At 42.8% G+C, this 23937-nt stretch overlaps 1 protein-coding gene across 6 annotated transcripts in view; it reads right to left on the bottom strand.

Moving 5' to 3' along the window:
• The window catches only part of Wdfy3 (WD repeat and FYVE domain containing 3), a 242464-nt gene that overhangs the window by 147981 nt on the left and 70546 nt on the right, over positions 1-23937 (bottom strand). For all 6 annotated transcript variants that reach the window (XM_057772666.1, XM_057772670.1, XM_057772669.1 and 3 more), the window contains one exon: positions 3080-3290. In XM_057772666.1, coding sequence (XP_057628649.1) covers positions 3080-3259 — 180 coding nt within the window. In that variant the 5' untranslated portion in view covers positions 3260-3290. The remainder of the gene's footprint in view (positions 1-3079; positions 3291-23937) is intronic.

Here is a 23937-nt window from a genome sequence, read left to right as displayed (position 1 = left end):
GCTGAGCAAGCCAGTGAGTGCCACACTATAGTTCCTCTCTCTGTTCCTGTGTGAGTTTCTACAGATTCCCTCAATGACTGACTTGTGATTTAGACATAGAAACCAAATAAACCCTTTTCTTTTGCTTCTCTAGCAAGACTCAGCAAGCGCTTGCCAGACTGTCAGCACCTCTGCTGTTCAGACTCTTCAATTCTTCCTTAAAAAAAACTCCCTAACATTGCGCATCTTGTTACAGCAACACCAGATTAAGAGAACTTCTACCAATTTCTTTTGTTCTATTTCTTTCAAATTTATCAAAGCCTGGTGTGTTCTTTCCATACCCTCTTCAATTCCTCAACTCACCGCCTCATAGTTCCACCAGGCACTCTTAGATTAAGTCACCCTAGTTAGCCTCTGAGCACACTCTGAGAACTGCCTGGTTAGGTTAGTCTCTAGGCACACTGTGAGGACTGCCTGGTTAGGTTAGTCTCTGGGCACACTGTGAGGACTGTCTGGTTAGGTGAGCCCAGGGGCACACTGTGAGGGCTGTCTGGATAGGCTAACCCCTGGGCACACTGTGAGGACTGTCTGATTAGCCTCGGGGTACACTGTGAGGGCTGTCTGGATAGTTAACCTCTGGGCACAGTGTAAGGACTGTCTGATTAGCCTCTGGGCACACTGTGAGAGCTGTCTGGTAGGCTACCCTCTGGGCACACAATGAGGATTGTCTGAGTAGGCTACCCTCTGGGCACACTGTGAGGGCTGTCTGGTTAGTCTCAGGGCACACTGTGGGGGCTCTCTGGGTAGGGTACCCTCTGGGCATGTCTGAGAGGGATTATCTAGTTTATATTAACTGAGGTAGAAGACTCACTTTAACTGAGAGGCACATGGGCAAGTGATCCGAACACTGACTATTCATTACCCTCTGCTTCTGTCTGCGGATACCATGTGACCCACTGCCCCTATCTGCCACCATGCCTTCCTCACCATGACAGCCTGTGACTTCCAACTGTGATCCAAAGTGAACCCTAAGTTACACTGATCATGAATGTCACCGCAGTAATAAGAAAAGCAACTAGAGGTGGATAATCTTATTCTCATTTTACAGCCCAGAAAAGGAAGATGATTGCTCCTCTGCAGTCAAAGAAACAAGTGAAGCTAACAGTGTAGACCAGGACAGGGTGTGGGATGGAAAACTGAGAGATTGGATGGAAGTCTGTGTACGGAATAAGAACTATTCCTCATCTCACGGCATGGCTCTAAGAGCACACTAGCTGTCCTGCTTACAATGACCCCTGCCTCCTGCGAGAGCAGCATTCAGGAAATAATCCCTTTGGGGATTGTTAGGAAATTTCCTAATGCCAGCTCTCTGCCGATGCAAAAATCCCAATCAAGCCAAATCACAACAAGTCAAATTACAAGTATCCAGGTTTAATGGGATTCCTGCACTCTCGGGTGGCCCTGAGGGGAAACCAGGAAGTGGTGGGCTGTCTTGAGCCTCCTCCGGGGAGGGGTCAAGGCTTAGTGGGCACAGGAATGGAGCACAGGTCTCTGGTCTTTGGAGGTCAAAGACCAGGACTTACAGGTATGGCATCTCAACTACACAAGCCAGGTAACTCAGCCACGACCAAGGGCCTAAAGGAGTCCTGCTTCTCTACATTCCAAGGTATTTTCAGTGTCTCATCCTTAAATATCAGCACGATTAGGAGAAAAGAACCATTTCCAGAAGATATGTTCCAGAGAAAATGATACAGAAATGAAGATTAGTGAGTCAGAAACTCAGGAGGGAGAAGAGGAAGGGAGATAGAGTGGGAGAGAGCGAGAGAGCAAGAACTGGAGTAGGAGGGATGGAAGGAGAGAGAGGGGACATGTGTTAGAGGGATGAGGCAGAGGGAAGAAGGAATGGGAGAGAGGGAGCAAAAAGAGAGGGGAGCCAGAAACAGGGTAGAGAGACAAGGGAGAAAAAGGAGTCAGAAGGAGATGGAGAGAGGAAGAGAAAGAAGGGAGTGAGGATGGAGGAGAAACGATTACAACATTAGGGAACGAGTCTGAACTACTGAAGGAACAAAAGGGACACACCCCAAGATTCACCTTTGCATTATAGGGACCCTTCAACCAGTGGCCAGTGGCTGAGAACAGTTAGGCACGACTACACGGAGGTGGAGAGAGTTGAGTGTGTGAAGCAGGGGGATTACCTATGCTGTGGTTGGGAGGAGCAGGAAGAGAATTCTCCTTTCTTAGGAGGAAGTCCATTAGAAAGGGGCAATGGGGAAGAGCAGGGGAAGCTCGGAGTTAAGAACTTCAGGGGCAGCCACATCTGGTGGGCAGCAGCAGGATCTCCAAGACTGCCGAGCCGTTAGACGTCTCAGGCTACACACTGCAACCCTTGATTAATACCAAAATGTCATGTTAAAAAGCTCCAACAACATTGCTACATGCGAAAATAGAAATACATGAAAGGACCAAGTCTCCTTCGTTCACCACAGCCAATAACTATCCGCTTATGGCATGTGTCAGAAAGCCAGCTGACCAATGCTAACTGTGATGCCTTTTTTTCTGAGATGCTCTGACAAAGTAGCCCTGGCAGGCTGGCTGGAACTCACTCTGTAGACCACGCCTGTCTGGAACCCACAGTGATCCGCCTACCTCTGCACTCTGAGTGCCGGGGTTAAAGGCCGTACCACTGTGTCCTTATGTGACCACTTGGAACATACAAAGGGCTTGGCAATCACACAAGAGAATAACACAATGAAAACTAACAATCTCGCCCCTTCTGAAACTTGAGTGAGTGCCCACCATTTTTACCCCAGGGCTGACGAGGACTAAGTCAGCACAGTGTACTCTGTCAGCTTCAGTCTCTCTCGTTACAGAAATGTAGAGCGAAACCAAACTAAAGAGTGGGTATCACTCTTCAGACCTCAAACCTGCAGTCGGCTCTGTCTCCCAGGTGTTGTGACTACAACTGTGCTCACCTGGCTTACAGAAAATTAAAAAATGAAACAAGACATATGCTGTCATCTATCCGTGACTTTCTGCCAACATTAAGATTTCCACGGCACCAGCAGTCCTGGAAGGACCATGTTCGGCCAACTGGACTCACCCTGTTGAACACGGGCAGCATCATGTACAGCTTTTCTTCCTGCTCTTTCTGGGTCATGTGCCTCGGAGGATGGCACAGCTCGCTGAAAAGGCGGCGGAGGTGCATCAGGCCCAAGGCGTTGTCCTGCGGACTGCACTCCTCCTGCCGAGGCCGCCCCATGATCCTCTTCACCATGTTCATCTTGGCTGGTGGGTGAAGCACACTTCTGTTTCTGTAGGAACATGTCAAGACACAGGCAGTCAGCATGGCCGGCCTTGCCTCGGGCAAGCAAGCCTGTGAGAACTTTAAACAGTCCACAGACTGTCCAGAGTCTGTCTGACTGCTTTAAATGCAGAGCTATGGCTGATAAACCTCCCAGAACAGCTTTATGGACCGGCAACCTCAACCTCCTACTGGTTCCCAATGTATATAGGATATGATGGGGCAAGTCAAAACTGCCTGCCATTCAGTTAGCATCAAGTTCAAACTGTAAGAAGGGGATCACAAAGCTTACTACTATGAGGCTTAACAAAGTATGTATGAAAAATCAGTGACCCTAAAACTCAAAACATCTAAAATAAAGCCCAAAAGAAGCGAACTTCACAATTTTCTAGTTTTAATTTAAAAATGCTTGGACATGAAGGATTTTGAGCATGTGATGAACAACTTGTTAGTCTGAAAATATATAAATTAGATGGAATCATATCTCTTAAGTGTTTAAATATAGAAAGACTGATCATAGAACTAAAGACCACTTTCGTGAACTGTGGTTGGAAACCTTTGTGACGTCTTGTTAGTTCGTCACAGTGGTGGACATTTTCTAGAAGAAGTAGCAGAGGAGCCAATGGACGGAGCGTGGGAAGGAAGGCTACCGGCCGGTGCCGCGCATTTGAAGGATGCATGAGTGTGCATGTGCGGTTATGGAGCGCGCGTCCCTCACTGCACCCGCAATCAGTGAACTACTCAACGGGCTCAGTACGCCAGAAATCAATCACAGGTTCAGAAAGCGCCAACAGCTGTTCGGTTACTTCTGACTGTGCCGGGAATTAGCCAATCTCAGACACAAAAACAGGAAATCTAACAAAGGAACCAGGAAGGCTGGGAGAACATTAGGATAAGGCCAATCTGAATGAAATGTGGTTTGTTTTCAGTCTGTTATAAAGTAGCCATGGCCTGCTTTGATTTTCGCTTTGAGGTCACATGAACTAGCATGCTACCCCTTAAGAAATGAAAGGCCATGTCTAAGCAGGGGTCTCACCTACCATGGGTCAACGACTTAAACCTTTGAGAACGAGGATCTGACCAGAAGTATGTTGCCCTTGGGGAATGTGTGCAGGCTACCAACTGCACACATTATCTCCCCTAAGACAGGAGGGTCTGAGGAGCACCTCCGAGATGAGAGGCACCTCCTAGATAAAGGGGCACCTCCCAGATGAGGGGTACTTCCCAGCTGAGGGGTGCCTCCAAATAAGGGGTATCTCTCAGATGAGGGGCACTTCCTAGATGAGAGGTAGCCATGCTACCTAGAGTTCTATCTCTGGCAATGCTAGGTGTGTGGAGTGGCTACCATAATCATATATTCTCAAGAGCCTCATTGTGGTAGAGTACCTGAACATACAAAAGGCCAAAAACATTTAACTACAACGTAACAAAAATGAGTCCAGTTCAATGCTGTCCAATATATTCATTTTTGGAAAATACAACTCAAGTCTGCCAAATGTTAATAAAAGGATTTCAGCAAATATATTCAAGAAGCTTACTAATATGGTAGTTTTTTACAGTCCTGAAAATCTCTAAATCAGAAATAGAATTGGAAGTGAACAGTAAGCACACATACTGGGTAGCTCACAACTGCCTGTAACTCCAATTCCAGGGGATCTAATGCCCTCTTCTGGCCTCTGTAGGCACCTACACACATGTGGGACAAAAAAAATCACACAGGAGTGTACACACATACACAGAGCGATAAATAAATCTTGTAAACAAACAACCCAGGATAAAGCTACTTGATTATAACACTTATTAACACGTCTAACACTGATTACACAATTCAGTGCTGCCCCTACGGTCACACTGTTGCAGCCATGCCCAACAGCTCCTCCATCTACCCCCAGCTCTGGTGTGACAACCACCACCTTACTCTCTGACTGTGCTGACCTGTCATGTAACTGGCAACATGAAGTATGTGCACTTGCAAAGCCACCTGGATCCACACTTAACAATGCACTCAAGGTCCATCCACAGTGTTTGCCAATGACAGGGTTTCTATGCTCCCTGAGGTGGAATAATATTCCATTGGGTATACACTCACATCGTTCTTCTTAATCCATTTATATATTGTCTAGTTACTGTTCTATTTCTGTGAAGGGACAATAGGACCAAGCCAACTTATAAAAGAAGGCATTTAATTTGGGGCTTGCTGTAAGCAAGTGTTAGCCTATGATCACCATGACAGGGAGGGCAGCAACAGGCAGAGATGACAGCGGACCAGTAGCTAAGAGCTTATATCTTACCCATAAGATGGAGGCAGAGACAGAGACAGAGACAGAGACTGAGACTGGCTGAGCCTGGTGTGGGCTTTTGAAACCTTAAAGCCCACTTCCAATCACACCAACTCCAACAATACTTCTTTAACTTTCTAACTATCCACCTGAGAACCAATCTGAGAACCTCTGGGGGCCATTCTCATTCAAACCACACCAAGAAGCATGTAGGTTGTTTCTACATCTTGGCCATTGTGAATAAATTCTATGGCAAGAATGGGAATAGAGGTATCTGAGATCAATTTCCCTTCAGTAACTAGAAGAGGATTTCTGGGTCGTCTGTAGCTCTAATACTAGCACCTTAAGGAGCCGCTACACTGTTTTCTGTAATGGCTGTATGTGGACGCCTACCAACAGTGTACAAAGGCTGTATCAGTATATATGCCTACAGTGTACAAAGGCTGTATCAGTGTGTACACCTACCAACAGTGTACAAAGGCTGTATTAGTGTGTATGCCTGCCAACAGTGTACAAAGGCTGTATCAGTGTGTATGCCTGCCAACAGTATACAAAGGCTGTATCAGTGTGTATGCCTGCCAACAGTGTACAAAGGCTGTATCAGTGTGCACGCCAAGCAACGGTATACAAAGGCTGTATCAGTGTGTATGCCTGCCAACAGTGTACAAAGGCTATATGTGCATGCCTGCCAACAGTGTATCAGTAACATGCCCACCGATGGTGTACAAAGGCTGTCTTTTTCTACCTGGCCACCATCTATTATCGAGGTAACAGTCAGGTCATATAACAGCTACAGAGGCAGCTCCTAGTTTGGGTTTGTATATCCCCAGTGCCCAGTGATACTTCACATATCCTCACTCACTGGAATGTCTTCTTTTGAGAAGCATTTTTCCAGATCATTGACAAGTTTTTAACTGGGTTATTTTAAGTTGTTGGAATTTTCTGTATATGTGGGATCTTAACTTCTAACAGATACATATGCTGCAGGTATTTCCTTCTGCTTATAGGTTGCCTCTTGAACGTTTCCTTTGCAGTGTAGAAAAGTTCTCTCCCCTAACTGCTTTTGCTGGCTATACTTTTAGTGTCAAGCCCAACAATATATTGCTTAAACCAATAGCAAGAAGCTTTCACTTGCTTTTCTCTGGTAGCGTCTGGTTTCCAGTCTGAGCTATTTTGACTTGGTTCTTACATACCCCATAAAGTAAGAATATCATCTCAGTTTTCTGCATTTGGGTGCTGTACTGGCTGGTTTTGTGTGTCAACTTGACACAAGCTAGAGTCATCAGAAAGGAAGGAGCCTCAGTTGAGAAAATGCCACAGTGAGATCCAGCTGTGAGGCATTTTCTCAATTAGTGATCAATGGGGAGAGCCCAGGCCGTGGTGGGTGTTGCCATCACTGGGCTGCTGGTCCTGGATTACATAAGGAAGAAGGCTGAGCAAGCCATGAGAAACAAGTCAGCAAGCAGCACCCCTCCATGGCTTCTGCATCAGCTCTTGTCTCCAGGTTCCTGCCAGTTTGAGTTCTTACCCTGACTTCTACCCTAAGACAGGTACCTAGTTCCCCCCTCCCCCCATTTACTACAGGGCTTGCCTTTGTCCATTGTGTTCTGTTCTAGATACATTAGCTGGAGAGTTCACTTATAAATCCAGGGACTTTCTTCTCTCTATCTTGCTCTGTTCCACTGATCTAACAGTTAAAGTGACTACAGACTTGGAAACAGGAAGAATGAAGCCTCCGGTTTTGCTCTTTTTTCTTCTTCAAGACTGCTATAAATTGTGACTATCTCTAGGGTCATGGGAATCTTAAGATTTTTGTTTTGTTTTTACTTCAGACAAGAACAGATCTTGTCACATTGAGGATTAGCCTCCAACTTCCTGCCTGAATTAGACATCTAGGGTGTGCCGTCACCCTCACTTGGCGTTGCTACTGTTCATTTGGGTTGTTTATTCATTCTTTTGTAAAGAGAGCCATTTGGATTTGGATAGGGGCTGAACTGATTCTACAGGCATGTGAATTTTTACATTAATTCAACTAATCCATGAACACAGAATCTGCTTTCACCTTGTCTGCTCTTCCTCCCATTGGGGTTTAATAATTTTAGTGTAGAAGTCTTTTATTTAGGTGTGGTTCTATGAATTATATCAATTTTGCTGCTACTGCAAATGTAGCTGCTTTTTCTACTAAATTCCACTAGGAGACAATGAATCACTCATATTACCACAGTGGGCAAAACAAGGCTGGAGGGGAATCCACTCCAGTCTTTGAGCTCTGCTCGTGTTCTAATCACGGGCTTACCACTAATTTACCAATTTATCATAAACAATTCTTGGAAATTGTGAGCTGAATGTTTATTTAACATGAAGGGATGGTCAGAATCTGAAAATTTTCTTAGAGATAAATTAATAAATTTTCATTGAGTTATGTTAAAAATAAGGCTACAACAGCAGTATATAACTCTTGCCCCAGCACCCAGAGGCCTGGGCAAGGGGGCCTGACAGAAACCAAACACAATACTACATGCTGAGAAAGCAATGGAGTAAAGAGCAGGAACCCACAGAGCACCAGGAGAGGTTAAAGCTCTTAAACCCCTGGGTCTGAGTTTCTTTCACCTGTGACATCTTCCCTCACAGCCTTGTGGTCCTTTCCTCGGTCATGAAACTTCATTCCTTTATACAGCTTTAAAAATTGTTTAATCAAGTAAAAAAGTAATATAAATCCTTAAGAATGTTAGACTTGCTATCTATCTATCTATCTATCTATCTATCTATCTATCTATCTATCTATCTATCTATCTATCTACATATATCCATTCTCTCTTTCTCACACAAACAGACACAGAGGGACAGGGACAGACATAGATACAATCAATTTCTCCAATGGATGTCAGGAAAAGTTTTTACATGGTTTGGTTTTGGGATACAGGGCCTTGCTATTATAGTGTGATCAACGTCACTCAGCCGCACAATAAACTCATGACAAGCTTCCGGTCTGAACCTCCTAAGAGCTGAGATTATAGGCCTGTGCCACCAAGCTCAATTGAAGAACAGAATTATAAGGCAGAAAATTAGAGAAATAGGCCGGGCGGTGGTGGCGCACGCCTTTAATCCCAGCACTCGGGAGGCAGAGACAGGTGGATCTCTGTGAGTTCGAGGCCAGCCTGGTCTACAAGAGCTAGTACCAGGACAGGAACCAAAAGCTACGGAGAAATCCTATCTCGAAAAATTCAAAAAAAAAAAAAAACAAAAAAAAAAAACAAAAACAAAGAAAGAAAGAAAGAAAAGAAAATTAGAGAAATATGCAAGATACACAATGGGAGGATAATTATATTCAGAATTATGTTAAGGGGAAATATGAACAGGTTTATTTTATTATAAAGATTGTGCTTAATAGGCTTTCCATTAGAAATCCTAATTTTTTTCCAACAAGGAAAAAGTGTCTGCCCTGCCAAGAGGAGAGCGTTTAGGCATCAGCAGGATAATGCCCCCTAATCTGCACAGCACTCCTTGATCCAACCCGTGTTAATGCCTGAAAATCACTTTACACTCCCCCAAATCCTTCTAAAGGATTTTCATTATTTAAGCTACAGAAGCACACAGACCAAGCGAACCCTTTAAATACATGTGTGCAGTCACCAGCTGCTCCTAGAGGCTTGGCTAAAAACTTCAAACAGCTTTGCTAAGTTACCCTTCATCTTATGAGAAAAAGAAGCACAGCTTCATCTAGGACCTGCAGGTCCTCAGGCGCGTCTTCTTTTTGATTTTTCTAGGTAAAAAAACAAAAAACAAAAAAAAAAACAGGTTTTTCCTACACTCAAAGAATAAAGGGTAAAACTTGGATGCTACAAGCTGCATGTGAGCTTGCGGTTTAAGGTGAAGTAGGAAGCAGCTCAGACACAGCAGAAGTACACGGTTAAAAGTCTATGTTGAAATGTAAACTAAATTAACAGGAGATAGCAATCCACTGGTCATTAATGTACCTTAATGTAAATGGACTCAACTCACCTATAAAAAGTCACAGGCTAACAGATTGGATATGAAAACAGAATCCATCCTTTTTATGCATACAAGAAACACATCTCAACCTCAAAGACAGACATCGTCTCAGAGTAAAGGGTTGGGAAAAAATATACCAATCAAATGGACCTAAGAAACAAGCGGCTGTAGCTATCTAATATCTAACAAAATAGACTTCAAGCTAAAATCAGTCAAGAAAGACAAAAAAGGTCATTTCATATTAGTCACAGGAAAAATCCATCAAGAGGAAATTTCAGTACTGCACATTTATGCCCCAAATACAAGGGCACCCTCATACGTGAAAGAAACACTTCTAAAGCTTACATCATACATTAAACCCCACACATTAATAGTGGGAGACTTCAACACTCCCCTCTCACCACTGGATAGATCAGTCAGACAAAAAAAATGAACAGAGAAATAAGAGAACTAACAGATGTTATGACTCAAATGGACTTAACAGACATCTACAGAATATTCCATCCAAACAGAAAAAAATATACCTTCTTCTCAGCACCTCATGGAACCTTCTCAAAAATTGACCACATACTCGGTAACAAAACAAACCTCAACAAATACAAAAAAAAAAATGGAATAACCCAATGTACCTTATCAAGTCACCATGGTTTAAAACTAGAAATCAACAGCAATACTAATTCCAGAAAACTCACAAACACATGGAAATTAAACAATGCTCACCTGAATCATCAATGAGTTAAGGAAGAAATAAAGGGAGAAATTAAAGATTTCCTAAAATTCAATGAAAACGACCACACAACATACCCAAATTTATGGGACACAATGAAAGCAGTGTGAAGAGGAAAGTTCATGGCACTAAACGCCTGCATAAAGAAGCTGGAAAATCCCACACTAGTGAATTAACAGAACATTTGAAAACTTCAGAACAAAAAGAAGCAAATGCACCTAAGAGAACTAGAGGGCAGGAAGTAATCAAATTGAGAGCTGAAATCAACAAAATAGAAACAAAGAAAACAATTCAAAGAATTAATGAGACAAAGAGTTGGTTCTCAGTTCTTCGAGAAAAATCAACAAAACAGACAAACCTTTATCCAAACTAACCAAAAGGCAGAAAGAGAATATCCAAATTAACAAAACCAGAAATGAAAAGGGGGACATAACAGCAGACACAGAGGAAATCCAGAGAATCATCAGGTCATATTTCAAAAACTTGTTATTCCACAAAATTGGAAAACTTAAAGGAAATGGACAAGTTTCTGGATAAATATCACTTACCAAAATTAAATCAAGACCAGATAAGCAAATCAAACAGACCAGTAATTGCTGAGGAAAGAGAAACAGTCATCAAAAGTGTCCCAACCAAAAAAAGCCCAGGACCAGATGGTTTCAGTTCAGAATTCTACAAGATTTTCAAAGAAAAACTAATACCAATACTCCTCAAATTATTCCACATAATAGAAACAGAAGAAACATGGCCAAATTCTTTCTATGAGGCTACAATTACTCTGATATGCAAACCACAGAAAGACATTACTAAGAAAGAGAATTACAGACCAATCTCTCTCATGAACATTGATGTAAAAATACTCAATAAAAATTGAAGCCAAGAACACATCAGAACCATCATCCACCACGATCAAGTCAACTTCATCCAAGAGATGAAGGGATGGTTCAACATACGAAAATCTGTCAATGTAATTCACCACATAAACAAGCTGAAAAATAAAAACCACATGATCATCTCATTAGAGGCTGAAAAGCTTTTGACAAAATACAACATGCCTTCATGATAAAGGTCTTGGAGAGAGCAGGGATACAAGGAACATACCTAAGCATAATAAAGACAATATACAACAAGCCAACAGTCAACATCAAACTAAATGGAGAGAAACTCCCAGCGATTCCACTGAAATCAGGAACAAGACAAAGTTGTCCACTCTCTCCATATCTATTCAATATAGTTCTTGAGTTCCTAGCTAGAGCAGTAAGACACCAAAAGGAGATCAAGGGGATACAAATAAGAAAAGAAGTCAAACCCTTACCATTTGCTGATGATATGACAGTTTACATAAGCAATCCCAGAATTTCTACCAAGGAACTTCTACAACTCATAAACACTTTCAGCAATGTAGAAGAATACAAGATTAATTCAAAAAAATCAGTAGTCCTCCTGTACACAGATGATAAAAGGGCTGGGGAAGAAATCAGAGAATCAACACCCTCCACAATAGCCACAAATAGCATAAAATATCTCGGAGTAACTCTAACCAAACAAGTGGAAGACTTGTATGACAAGAACATTAAATTTTGAAGAAAGAAATTGAAGAAGGCACCAGAAAGTGGAAAGATCTCCCATGCTCTTGGGTAGGCAGAATTAACATAAAAATGGCAATCTTACCAAAAGCAATCTACAGATTCAACACAATTCCCATCAAAATCCCAGCAAAGTTCTTCACAAACCTTGAAAGAATGGTACTCAACTTCATATGGAAAAGAAAAAAAAAAAAACAAAAAACCAAGATAGCCAAAACAATCCTGTACAATAAAAGAACTTCTGGAGGCATCACAATCCCTGACTTCAAACTCCACTATAGAGCTACAGTACTGAAAACAGCCTGGTATTGGCATAAGAACAGACAGGAGGACCAATGGAACCAAATAAAATATCTGGATATCAATCCACACATTTTCAAACACCTGATTTTTGACAAAGAAGCAAAAAATATCAAATGGAAAAAAACGCATATTTAACAAGTGGTGCTGGCATAACTGAGTATCAACATGTAGAAGAATGAAAATAGATCCATATCTATCATCATGCACAAAACTCAAGTCCAAATGGATCAAGACCTCAACATAAAGCCAGCCACACTGAACCTTATAGAAGAGAAAGTGGGAAATACACTTGAACACATTGGCATTGGAAACCACTTCCTAAATATAACCTCAGCAGCACAGACACTGAGAGAAACAATCAATAAATGGGACCTCCTGAAACTGAGAAGCTTCTGTAAAGGAAAAGACATGGTAAACAAGACAAAACGACAGCCTACAGAATGGGAAACTACTTCACTAACCCCACATCAGACAGAGGTCTGATCTCCAAAATATACAAAGAACCCAAGAAATTGGTCACCAAAAGAACACATAATCCAATAAAAAAAATGAAGTACAGACCTAAACAAAGAACTCTCAACAGAGGAATCTAAAATGGCTGAAAGACACGGAAATGTTCGACATCCTTAGTCATCAGATAAATACAAATCAATACAACTCTGAGATTCCATCTTACACCTGTAAGAATGGCCAAGATCAAAAACACTGATGACAACTTATGCTGGAGAGGTTGTGAGGAAAAGGAAACACTTCTGCATTGCTGGTGGGAATACAAGCTGGTACAACCCCTTTGGATATCAGTGTGGCAATTTCTCAGAAAATTAGGAAACAACCTTCCTCAAGACCCAATAATACCACTTTGGGGTATATATCCAAAAGATGTTCAATCGTGCCATAGGGACATGTACTCAGCTATGTTTATAGTAGCATTGTTTGTCATAGCCAGAACCTGGAAACAACCTAAATGCCCCTTGATCGAATAATGGATAAGGAAAATGTGGTACATTTACACAATGAAGTACCAGACAGCAGAAAAAAAACATCTTGAATTTTGCAGGGAAACAAATGGAGCTAAAAAACATTATTTTGAGTGAGGTAACCCAGACACAGAAAGACAATTATCACATGTACTCACTCATAGGTGCTTTTAAAACATAAAACAAAGAAAACCAGCCTACAAACCACAATCCCACAGACCTTAGACAACAATGAGGACACTAAGAGAGACTTACATAGATCTAATTAATCTACATGGGAAATGGAAAAAAAAAAAAAACAAGATCTCCTGAGTAAACTGGAAGCATGGGGACCATGCGGGGGGAGAGTTGAAGGGGGCAGGGGAGAGACAGGGAGGGGAGCAGAGAAAAATGTAGAGCTCAATAAAAATCAATTTTAAAAAAAGTCTACGGACTGGAGAGATGGCTCAGTGGTTAAGAGCACTGCCTGCTCTTCCAAAAGTCCTGAGTTCAATTCCCGGCAACCACATGGTGGCTCACAGCCATCTGTAATGAGGTCTGGTGCCCTCTTCTGGCCTGCAGACATACACACAGACAGAATATTGTATACAATAAATAAATATTAAAATAAATAAATAAATAAAAGTCTACGTTGGAAACACAGTAGAACCACACTGCTACAAAGTCTAGCATGGAAGATCCAATGGCCAGTGCTCTGTCACACAGAGTAGATTAAATTCTTGGGGGTGTGGTGGTCACACCTTGAATCTCAGCATTTTGGAGGCAGAAGCAGGTGGATCTTTGTGAGTTCAAGGCTACCCAGGATGTCAAGGGTTAGGTAGTAAGACCTGTTCAATAGCAATAGTGGTAATAATAATAATAATAATAATAAATCAAATTTCTACCTTCTGAAGACTGAACTTTTTTGCCTTTCAATGAGAGTCATAAAAGTTTAGTCCAATGTGAGATGTACTAAAGCAATCCATCTCTCTTACAAGACAAAATATGTAAGACCCACCACCCCTTCCCTACCATTCCAAGCTAAACTCAATTCTTTAGATACACCTTCAATTCTTTAGATACATATTCAGTGAAGAAAACAGATAAGAGAAACTTAAACCCACCCGAAAACACTCAGCTATGATGGACAGCTCTGAGTGGATACTGTAGGTATCTCCAAACTTGCATCCTCACCCACCTTCAGCGAGGGCTCCCACTGGGATTCGTAATCAGGACACCATGACTGGGGAACATCGCCCTACTGAAGGTTAGCTGGTATTACTAAATATATAATTGATTACACTATAGAATAAATCCTTGTCAGACCTACAATAGCTAGCGTCATCAGAGAGCAGGTGTTCATTCTGCCAAGAACTGTTACAGCTCAGTTCTTCTGTAATCCTGCATTCTAGATGTTTCTCCTGAAGCCCAGGTCATTCTGTCCAGCTGTAACCCTTCTGCACTCTCGATTTCCCAGAATTCACACCTGGTTAAGAGCTATTTCCCCGCCAGGTGGTGATAGCACATGCCTTTAATTCCAGAACTTGGGAGGCAGAGGCAGGTGAATTCCTGTGAGTTCGAGGTCAGCCTGATCTACAAGAGCTAGTTCCAGGACAACTAGGTCTGTTACACAGGGAAACCCTGTCTCAAAAACCAAAAAAGAGCTATTTCCCCATTTATTTCTGCTTGTGTGCTAAAGTCCAGGAAATTCTACAGTTCTTCATACTGTGTATATTATTATGATGGACATGCTGGCACAAGCCTTTAATCCCAGCACTCTAACACTAAGGGGGCAAAGGCAGGCAGATTTCTCAGAAGCCAGCCCCATCTACATAGAGTTTCAGGCTTGCAGAGTTACAAAGAAAGAGTCTGTCTCAAAACACAAAAAAGCATTGCTATAATTTCTTCTATTTATAAATAAAAATAATACAACTAAACAAAGGTATAAATGTGAATAAAAAATTAGTAGCAAGTGTAGAAAGAAATGATAAGAGCTAAAAGTGAATTCTTCTTTAAAAAAAAAAAAAAAAAGAACAAATTTATGAGTAAAAATAACCAGAGTTACGACATGTAAGACAGCAGGGACAGGGCTAAAAGAAATATAAACAAAAAATGAAGACAGAAAGAAATGAGCTAATAAAAATAATAGGCACAAAATAGATTGTCTAATCAGGGCTTTGTAACTAGAATATCTCCATGGAATTCTTTTCTTTTCTTTTTCTTTTTTTTTTTTTTTTGGTTTTTCGAGACAGGGTTTCTCTGTGGTTTTAGAGCCTGCCTGGAACTAGCTCTTGTAGACCAGGCTGGTCTCGAACTCACAGAGATCCACCTGCCTCTGCCTCCCAAGTGCTGGGATTAAAGTGGAATTCTTTTAATTAAAAACCCTAAACCTAAGTCAGGTGGAGATGGTGTACACGCCTTTAATCCCAGCACTTGTGAGGCAGAGGCAGGCGGATCTCTGTGAGTTCAAGGCCAGCCTGATCTACAGAGTGAATCCTAGGACAACAGCCAGGGCTATTACATAAAGAAACCCTGTCTGGAAAAACCAAAACCAAACAAAAACAAAACAAAAAAAACCCACAAAAAATGAAAACAAATAAAAACCCTAGACCAACACATACTTAAAATAAAAACATAGAAACCAGCCAAGCCTAGCAGCTCACATCCAAAATTCCAGCACCCAGGAAGCATAAGGATTCTCTGGGCTTCAAAGTGAGAGCCAGTCTCAGTGAACACTACAAATCAACCAATTAAAATAACAAAGTACTGCAGGTAAAAAGAGCGCATTACTATACAGGTATTAAGAACATCAGAAATGCAAATAAAAACAAAGAACAAATATTTGCTCATCAAATTTGACAAAACTAATTAACAAACTACATACTTAGTACAGCAAAAATGGAGACATGCAAACATGGTTGATTAAAATTTAAGCCAGTTGTCTTGGTTAGAGCAACCAGATAGTTCCATGATAGTTCTCAGCTGGGGTTGCATCTTCAAGGATGCTACCGAGAAATACTACGTCAAAAAGAAATCATCCAAGGTGCACATGTTTTTACGACCATTGGGTTATCATGACTTTTAGCAGGGCCTCCATCACAGTCCAGGTGAGTGAGGGCTCATGTCTCAGCATGTAGGCACACACCACCACATGAAGGAAATGGTCGGTAAGTGGGGTGGTGTGCACAGCACTAATTTACAGGTAATTATCAGAGCGGAGAACGAGTGACAGGAAAAACTTAAAGAAAAAGCAAAGCTAAAGTTTATCATACCATGAAAATCTTAAGCAGGATTCTTGCCTTGACAGCGAAATCACTGAATAAACAGGAAAGACTCTCTACTCAGATGGCTGATGTGAAATCTGCTTCACCCCAGAAGCCCGTGGAGCCACGAGTGGGAGAAAACCTCTCTGTGATGAGTGCAGGAGAGTGGCCAGCAGGAAGGAAAAGGTCCAGGTGTGTGGTTTCAGCCTCTCTGTGATGAGTGCAGGAGAGAGGCCAGCAGGAAGGAAAAGGTCCAGGTGTGTGGTCTCAGGATGAGCAGACACATAACTGCCCAGGTTTCAACCCAGGAGTTTCACTCTAGAGACGGGAGATCCGGGTGTCTGCTTCTGGCAAAGGGTGGGAAGACTTTCTGTAAGAGAAGGTCCCGCCCAGAATACAACCCGCGGGAGGGAAGATCAGCTCTCCAAGAGAAAGCCTTCCCCAGAGAGTTCTCTGGCCTGAGGGAACAGCCATTCCTCAACCCATGCTCCAGGGCTTCAGAAGAAAGGAAAATAAAGGTAAATTTTGAGTGGTCAGCTAAAACAAAGGAGAGAAAGGTGTGTGTGTGTGTGTGTGTGTGTGTGTGTGTGTGTAGATAAAAGCTACCAAGAAAAGTTATAAACATAACAGACACTGGTGTAATCACAACAGGACGACTGTAACAGCTTGGATCATGGTCTCCTGATCAAAGCCATGATGCTAAAGTCCCCCAGCGGTGAAGACACTTGTCTATAACTCCAGCACCGAGGGACAGAGGCAGGGGGAACTCCAAGGAGCTAGATCTACGCTCTGGACAGGTAGCAAGAGCCACACAATGAGACCCCGATTTTAAATAATAAACAACAAATACAAGATAGAGAGATGGCAAAGGCATACCATGTTAACTCCAACCAAGAGAAAAACTGGAGAAACTAGATTAATTTCCTGCATTGCTGTCAGTAGAACAAGGACAAAGCGTCAGGTAGAAGGGAGCCGATCCACCTGGGCGCCCACCTCTCCTTCCTGAGTGAAAGCTAACACGTGAGACAAACTCCACAGGACTAACAGAGAAAGAGATGAAAGACATGGTTGGTAGCCTCAAGTCCTTGGACAGCACAGGACAGATCTAACTGTAGTAGGGGCTGTGGGCGCCATCTGTAGTAGGGGCTGTGGGCCTCTTCCCACAGCCCGGCTCATGGTTGCCTGGCTAGCTTATGCCCCAAAATAATGACACACAAACTGTATTTTTTTAAGCACTGCTTGGCCCATTAGCTCTAGCCCTTACTGGCTAATTCTCATATCCCGATCAACCCATCTCTAATAATCTGTGTAGCATCAGTCTTACCAGGAAAGATTTAGCATGTCTGACCTGGCGGCTTGCTTCATCGCTTCTGGCTCTGAGAGGAGCTGCCCTGCATCTGAGCTCACTTCCTCTTCCTCCCAGCATTCTATTCTGTTTACTCCGCCCACCTATGTTCTAACCTATGAGGGCCAAGCAGTTTCTTTATTATTTAACCAATGACCTTCCTTCATCATCTAACCCTACAGGATTTACCATCATTTTCTCTTGGCGCAAGCCTTTAATGCCAGTATTCCAGAGGTGGAGGCAGAGTCAAGAATTAAGGAAAGAAATTTTAGGCTGCAGACAAAGCTCAGTTGTAAGTACACACCTAACATGCACAAGGCCCTGGGTCTCAACCCTGTGTTCTCAAACAACATAAACCCAGCATGGTGGCTGTTACACACCTGGAATCCCATCCTCAGAAGTGAGCTGCAGGAAGATTAGTTCAAGTTCTCCTCTGCTACATAGAGTTTGAGGCTAACCTGGACTACAAGGGACCCCGACTCCAAAGTCAAAACCAAACCGAAAGTTGAGCACAGTGGTTTGTTCCTGAAAGTCCAGCACAGGTCCCAGCCTAGACTATATGGTAAGATCCTAAACAAACAAATACCAAAATCACAAAGAAAGAAAGCAAAAAAAGGAAGACAGCAAAACCAAAGCCTTGATCTTTGAACCAACTGATAAACTGCATCTCATACTTTAGGACTGGTACCTCACATCTCACACCACAGGACTGGTACCCGGCATCTCATACTACAGAACTGGTACCCTGCATCTCACATTACAGAACTGGTACCCTGCATCTCATACTACAGAACTGGTACCCTGCATCTCACACCACAGGACTGGTACCCCGCATCTCATACTACAGAACTGGTACCCTGCATCTCATACTATAGGACTGGTACCCTGCATCTCACACCACAGGACTGGTACCCCACATCTCATACTACAGGACTGGTACCCTGCATCTCATACTATAGAACTGGTATCCCACATCTCATACTACAGGACTGGTACCCCGCATCTCACACTACACGACTGGTACATCATCTTAACAGCGTCCTCCACGGGTCCGGAACTACCTTGTGAACAGCAAAATTGCCACAAGATTTGAGTCTCTATTCCTGAGAATACATTAAAACAACTCGATCTAATATCTGAGTTCTCAGATTCCTTGGCTTCATTTAGCCCACTGCCTCCCTCAGCAGAGCCCAGTCCAAATTCTCCTGGAAGGAAGCCCCCCCTCCACACCCAACCCTAGCCTTGGTGATACTTTCAGTGCTCCTTGCATGGGTTAATGCTGTTTTCTCTCAAGAGTGAGCCCTCCTCAGCTTTGCCTACCTGCAAAGTACTTGGCCTTGATGTCACCTTCTCAGGGCTAAGTGGTCCCCAAGTGTACAGGCCGCTTTATCCCACAGGGACATTTTTCTTTTTTTTTCTTTTCTTTTCTTTTTTTTTTTGGTTTTTCGAGACAGGGTTTCTCTGTGGTTTTGGAGCCTGTCCTGGAACTAGCTCTTGTAGACCAGGCTGGTCTCGAACTCACAGAGATTCGCCTGCCTCTGCCTCCCAAGTGCTGGGATTAAAGGCGTGCGCCACCACCGCCTGGTGGGACATTTTTCTTATAGTAAAACTTAAGACTACTCTTAAGTGTGGAGCAAAATTCCTGGAAAAAAAAAAGACCCACCCGCTTGACCATAGGATGACTATACCTTCTGCGATTGTGGAGAGGCCGATGTGCTGCAAGGTGGGAGCTCAGGTCCTAATTACAAACTATCTTGGGCGATATCTGCCATTACTAGCCACATCATGTAAATCTTTGGAATGTACAGACCACTAACTGAGCCAATCAAAAGGCTCAGAATGCCATTGGACACCCCTGAGGCTGCTGCTTCTGGGATTCCCTCCTCTCCCTGGAGCTCCTGCTTGAGTTCACAGCAATGCTCTCCAAGTACCCAGCCCTCAGGGCTCTTTGTGTGTTAGGTTCTGTTGCTATGCTAACCACCTAGGAATATGGAATTTGGAGAAACCAGAATCTGTGTTCTCAGGCTATGTTCACTCAAATGGGGTTCCAGGACAAACTGTTATTGTCTATTTAAGATACATTAAGTAATGAATGGGTTTCCCCTCACTAATCTAATAATTTCTTCAGTGGTGAAAAACAAATCTTAGTCAGGTTTGTATCCTGAATTCAGTCTGTAATGGGCTAATACATTAAAAAGATAAACAAAATATCACTTACTTACTAACTGGCAAAACCAGATTTTCTCTCAAGTTATTCTGATCTCTGGGCAGGCCAGATTGACTATTTCTCAAAAAGTTAAATATTATAGCATTTAATTTTTTTAAACTTTGTAATTTATGTATCCTACTTCTTACTAAATGAAAACCCTTCACAAACCCCCTGAATTGTCTCCAGAACAAAGGCTGTATTACACATTTGTCTATGCTGAAAAGGTACCAATTTGTTTAAAGACAATTTCCTGCTATCCAGTCATCACTACCCCTCAATGATCTACGAATTCCCTCACGGGTGCGGTCTCTAATCCTTCACCTCTGCAGAGGCCCAGTGCAGTGACAATGAAGAGCATGTGCGCAAGTGATTGCTGCTGCTCTGCAGATTGAGCAGCCAAGCCATGGGTCCTTACTGTGGCCCCTGCAATGCTGGGAGTCATCACACCCCAGAACCCAAGTCCATCCAGCCATGGCCAGGGCTTCCATGCTCACTAACGAGCTTTAAATCTCAGCTCAGCTGCCCCTTTTTGGAGAAAGCATTCCCTACCCTCAATTTCACAGGAAACCACTCTTTTTTGTTCCCATAGTGCACTGTGTAAATGCTATTTTTCCAACACCAGACTTTAAAAAATAAAAAGTATATGGTACAGAAGGCAAAGGTGATGTCCGGCTCAACTTTTCTTGCTCAACACCTGATGATACCTGGTAAATAAGAAACAGACAAAGGGGCACGTCTTTAATTACGGAACTTGGGAGACAGAGTCGGGAATCTCTGTGCGTTTTAAGGCAAGCCTGGTCTACATAGCTAGTTCCAGGACTACATAGTCAGACCCTGTCAGAGAGAGAGAGAGACAGAGACAGAAACAGACAGATGATCAATATAGTTGAGATGAATAAAGGTATCTCAGGACAGAGCGATGATCAATATAGTTGAGATGAATAAAGGTATCTCAGGACAGAGCTAAGGGGAGGTGATTTACATTGAGTCCGACGGCCACAGTGTAATGCAATGCACAGCAATGCACAGCTGTAATCTCAGAGCTCAGGAAGCAGAGACAAGAGGATCTCAAATGGGAGAACAGCTTGGGCTCCACTGCAAGTGCCCGGTAGATCTGTAACATCAGCATTCAAGAGTCTAAGGCAGGAGGATTGTAAAATACAGCCAGCCTGAGATAAGGTAAGATCCCATCTTAAAATCCAAGTAAGGAAAAATAAATTTGAAGGTCTGGGGGTATAGGGCAGTAGTTGAGCATTAGCCTAGTACGCCCAAGACCCTAGCTAAGACAATGGTGATCCCTCCCTGTGTGTGGGGACACAATGTGCTGCAGTCCACAATGTTGAATTTCAGCCACAAGGGCTTTGTTGAAATTGAATTCCTTGAGTGTCTGCTATATATAAAACATCACAGAAATGCCAGCTCAAGTCTTCACTCCATCCATGATGTGACAACATGCCTTTCTCCAAAGATCCAACCAAGTCAGTGTATATGTTCTTAAAAGTGATGAGTCAGATAAGCTAAGAGCGGTCCTCAACTACCGTAAGCTAGAAGTCCTCAACATCTGGATGGGCCAAACCACCATGAACTAGGAGAAAAGTCCTCGGCATCTGGATGGGCCAGACCACCCTAAGCTAGGAGAGAAGTCCTCAACATCTGGGTGGGCCAGACCATCCTAAGCTTAGAGCGCGGTCCTCAACATCTGGATGAACGCATATAGCTCTCTGACCCTCCATGCATGTTGTACAGGGGCTTTCTTTCTACACCAAGGCTTTCTTCTGCTTGAAATGAAAACTAAACATTTTTAACTGCCTGAAAATTTATCATGGATACTTAACTTTTCTTAATCCTGAGGTAATTTGAACCGTGGCCACAGAAATACCCCAGGCATTAACTCACAGCTCCAAGTCACCCGATTCTGTGTTTGGACCTCCTGAAGTGCAGATGCTACCACTCACATCCCCTGCTCCCATCACAGTATTACACGCTAATGGGAATGAAACTTGTTTAAGAGCATCGCTCTGTAACCAGACTGCACTCAAGTTCATGATCCTCCTTCCTCACACGGTTGCCTGAGTGTTGCGGAATGAACTATAACAAAGTTGTAAAATATTCCCTAAGCTCAGTGTAAGAAAGAATGTTAAACAAAACTAGACACATAACACATACAGAATCAGCTTTATGAAAATTAAAAGCCACTGTACATCCAAATCAACAAAAGAAAAGCAAACTAATAACACACAAGTCCCAAACGGGGGAGGGGGAGAAGCCTGTGACACCTGAATGAACAGAAAAGCATGAGATAGATCTAACACATACAAAAAGCACCTTCTAGTCAATGACAGAAAAGCAAACAACCTCCACCCCAAAAGTGATCAAAGCACAAATATACACTTTGCAGAAAACAGAAACGAACATCCACAAATCTTAGGAAGGCTGACTAACCAGACTAGAAATAAATGAAATGCAAATTAGTAAAAACAAGTTTCAGCCAGCCAAAGTAAATCTTTCCACTAAACCAAAAGAGCCCACATTCACATAAAGCAGAGAAGTTCTCAGGCCACGATACCTCAATTGTCACCCTAGGATGCCCGACAGTTTCCACTGCAAAAGGGACTCTGCAAGGCCAGATGTGGTAGCACGTGTTGGTTTTTAAATTTATTTTTACTTTATGTGTATGAGTTTTGCCTGCCTGTATCTAAGTGCACCACATGTGTGCAGCACCCTTGAGGGATGGAAGAGGGCGCTGGAGCTCCCCGGAAGGAAGTGTTCTTAACTGCTGAGCCATCTTTCCAGCCTGGCACTTGCATTTGAACTCAGCAGGCAGATAGATCTCTGTGAGTTTCAGGCCAGTCTGGTCTACATAACTAAATTCAACCAACTAGGGCTATCTAATAAGACCTGACTCAAAATAAATAAAAAGGACTTTGCAAATATGACAAAGTCAAGGACCCTGAGATGAAAAGAATGTTCTGTAAGATCTGAGCCAGGCTGGTATGTTCACAAAGTCAGGGAAGGAACGTGAGAGCCGGAAGAAATGTGGCTTGGGGAGCAGGGTCAAGGAACTGCAGCCATGAGCCAGAAATCTGGTGAACCCCAGAAGCTGACAAAAGAAGAGGCTCACGTCACCCCACCCCTGTGCCTTCAGAAGGAACACAGCTCTGGACATGGTTAGAAAATTTCTGACTCCTGACCTCAGGACCAAAAGATAAAACCATTGTTCCCATTTGCCACTGTAATTGTAATTACACAACAGCGGGGAAAGAACACAATACTAAAGTTCAGTGTGACATTTAGCTGGTTTAGCATCAGCTAGTGACACTGAACACACGCATGCCATCTCGACTAGCAGCTCCCGTCAGAAGCACATGCCCAGAGACACTCTTGCACATGCATAGGATGTGTGGGAGAGCAGACATAATCTGAACTGATCCTTACTAATGGAAATGAGCAAACTTCATGGAACAGAACGGGTTCATTTGAAGACTTAAAATGCATAAAGACAGGAAGTTGAAAAACAACTCGCTACATAATACCACTTTCTGACATGAAACTTCAGAACAAAAACAGACAAATACACTGTTTTGTAGGAATGTGTGAATCTACAATGTATCCTTTTCTATATGGTTTATACACACACACACACACACACACACACGTAAAGGTAGGGAGCAATAAGCAGAGAGTCTAGGTAGCGCCCAGGAGACAGGCAGCACAGCTTCCTGAATCACGCAGGGACGTGTACTAGTACTGTTTTATAGAGCTTTTGTTTCTTGTTTTTCTGGTTTAGTCTCAGGTTCATGTTTTCATATCATGAAACAGATTTTGCTGTTTATAAATGTTGCATCACACATATCACTTGCTACCTGTTGCCTGGGCCATTTTACTGTCCCCCTCCCCTCCCCTGTCTCAGTCTATAGACACGCCCCTCACTCACAGGTCACAGGTGATCACAGAATTCATTGGTGTTTATTTGGTGGCAAATTAATTTTTCTTAAA

The sequence above is a fragment of the Chionomys nivalis genome, chromosome 6 (assembly GCF_950005125.1).
Source record: "Chionomys nivalis chromosome 6, mChiNiv1.1, whole genome shotgun sequence".
NCBI classification, from domain to species: Eukaryota; Metazoa; Chordata; class Mammalia; order Rodentia; family Cricetidae; genus Chionomys; species Chionomys nivalis.
Note: the sequence above shows the minus strand (reverse complement) of the source record. Positions and strands in the feature narration are given on the sequence as shown.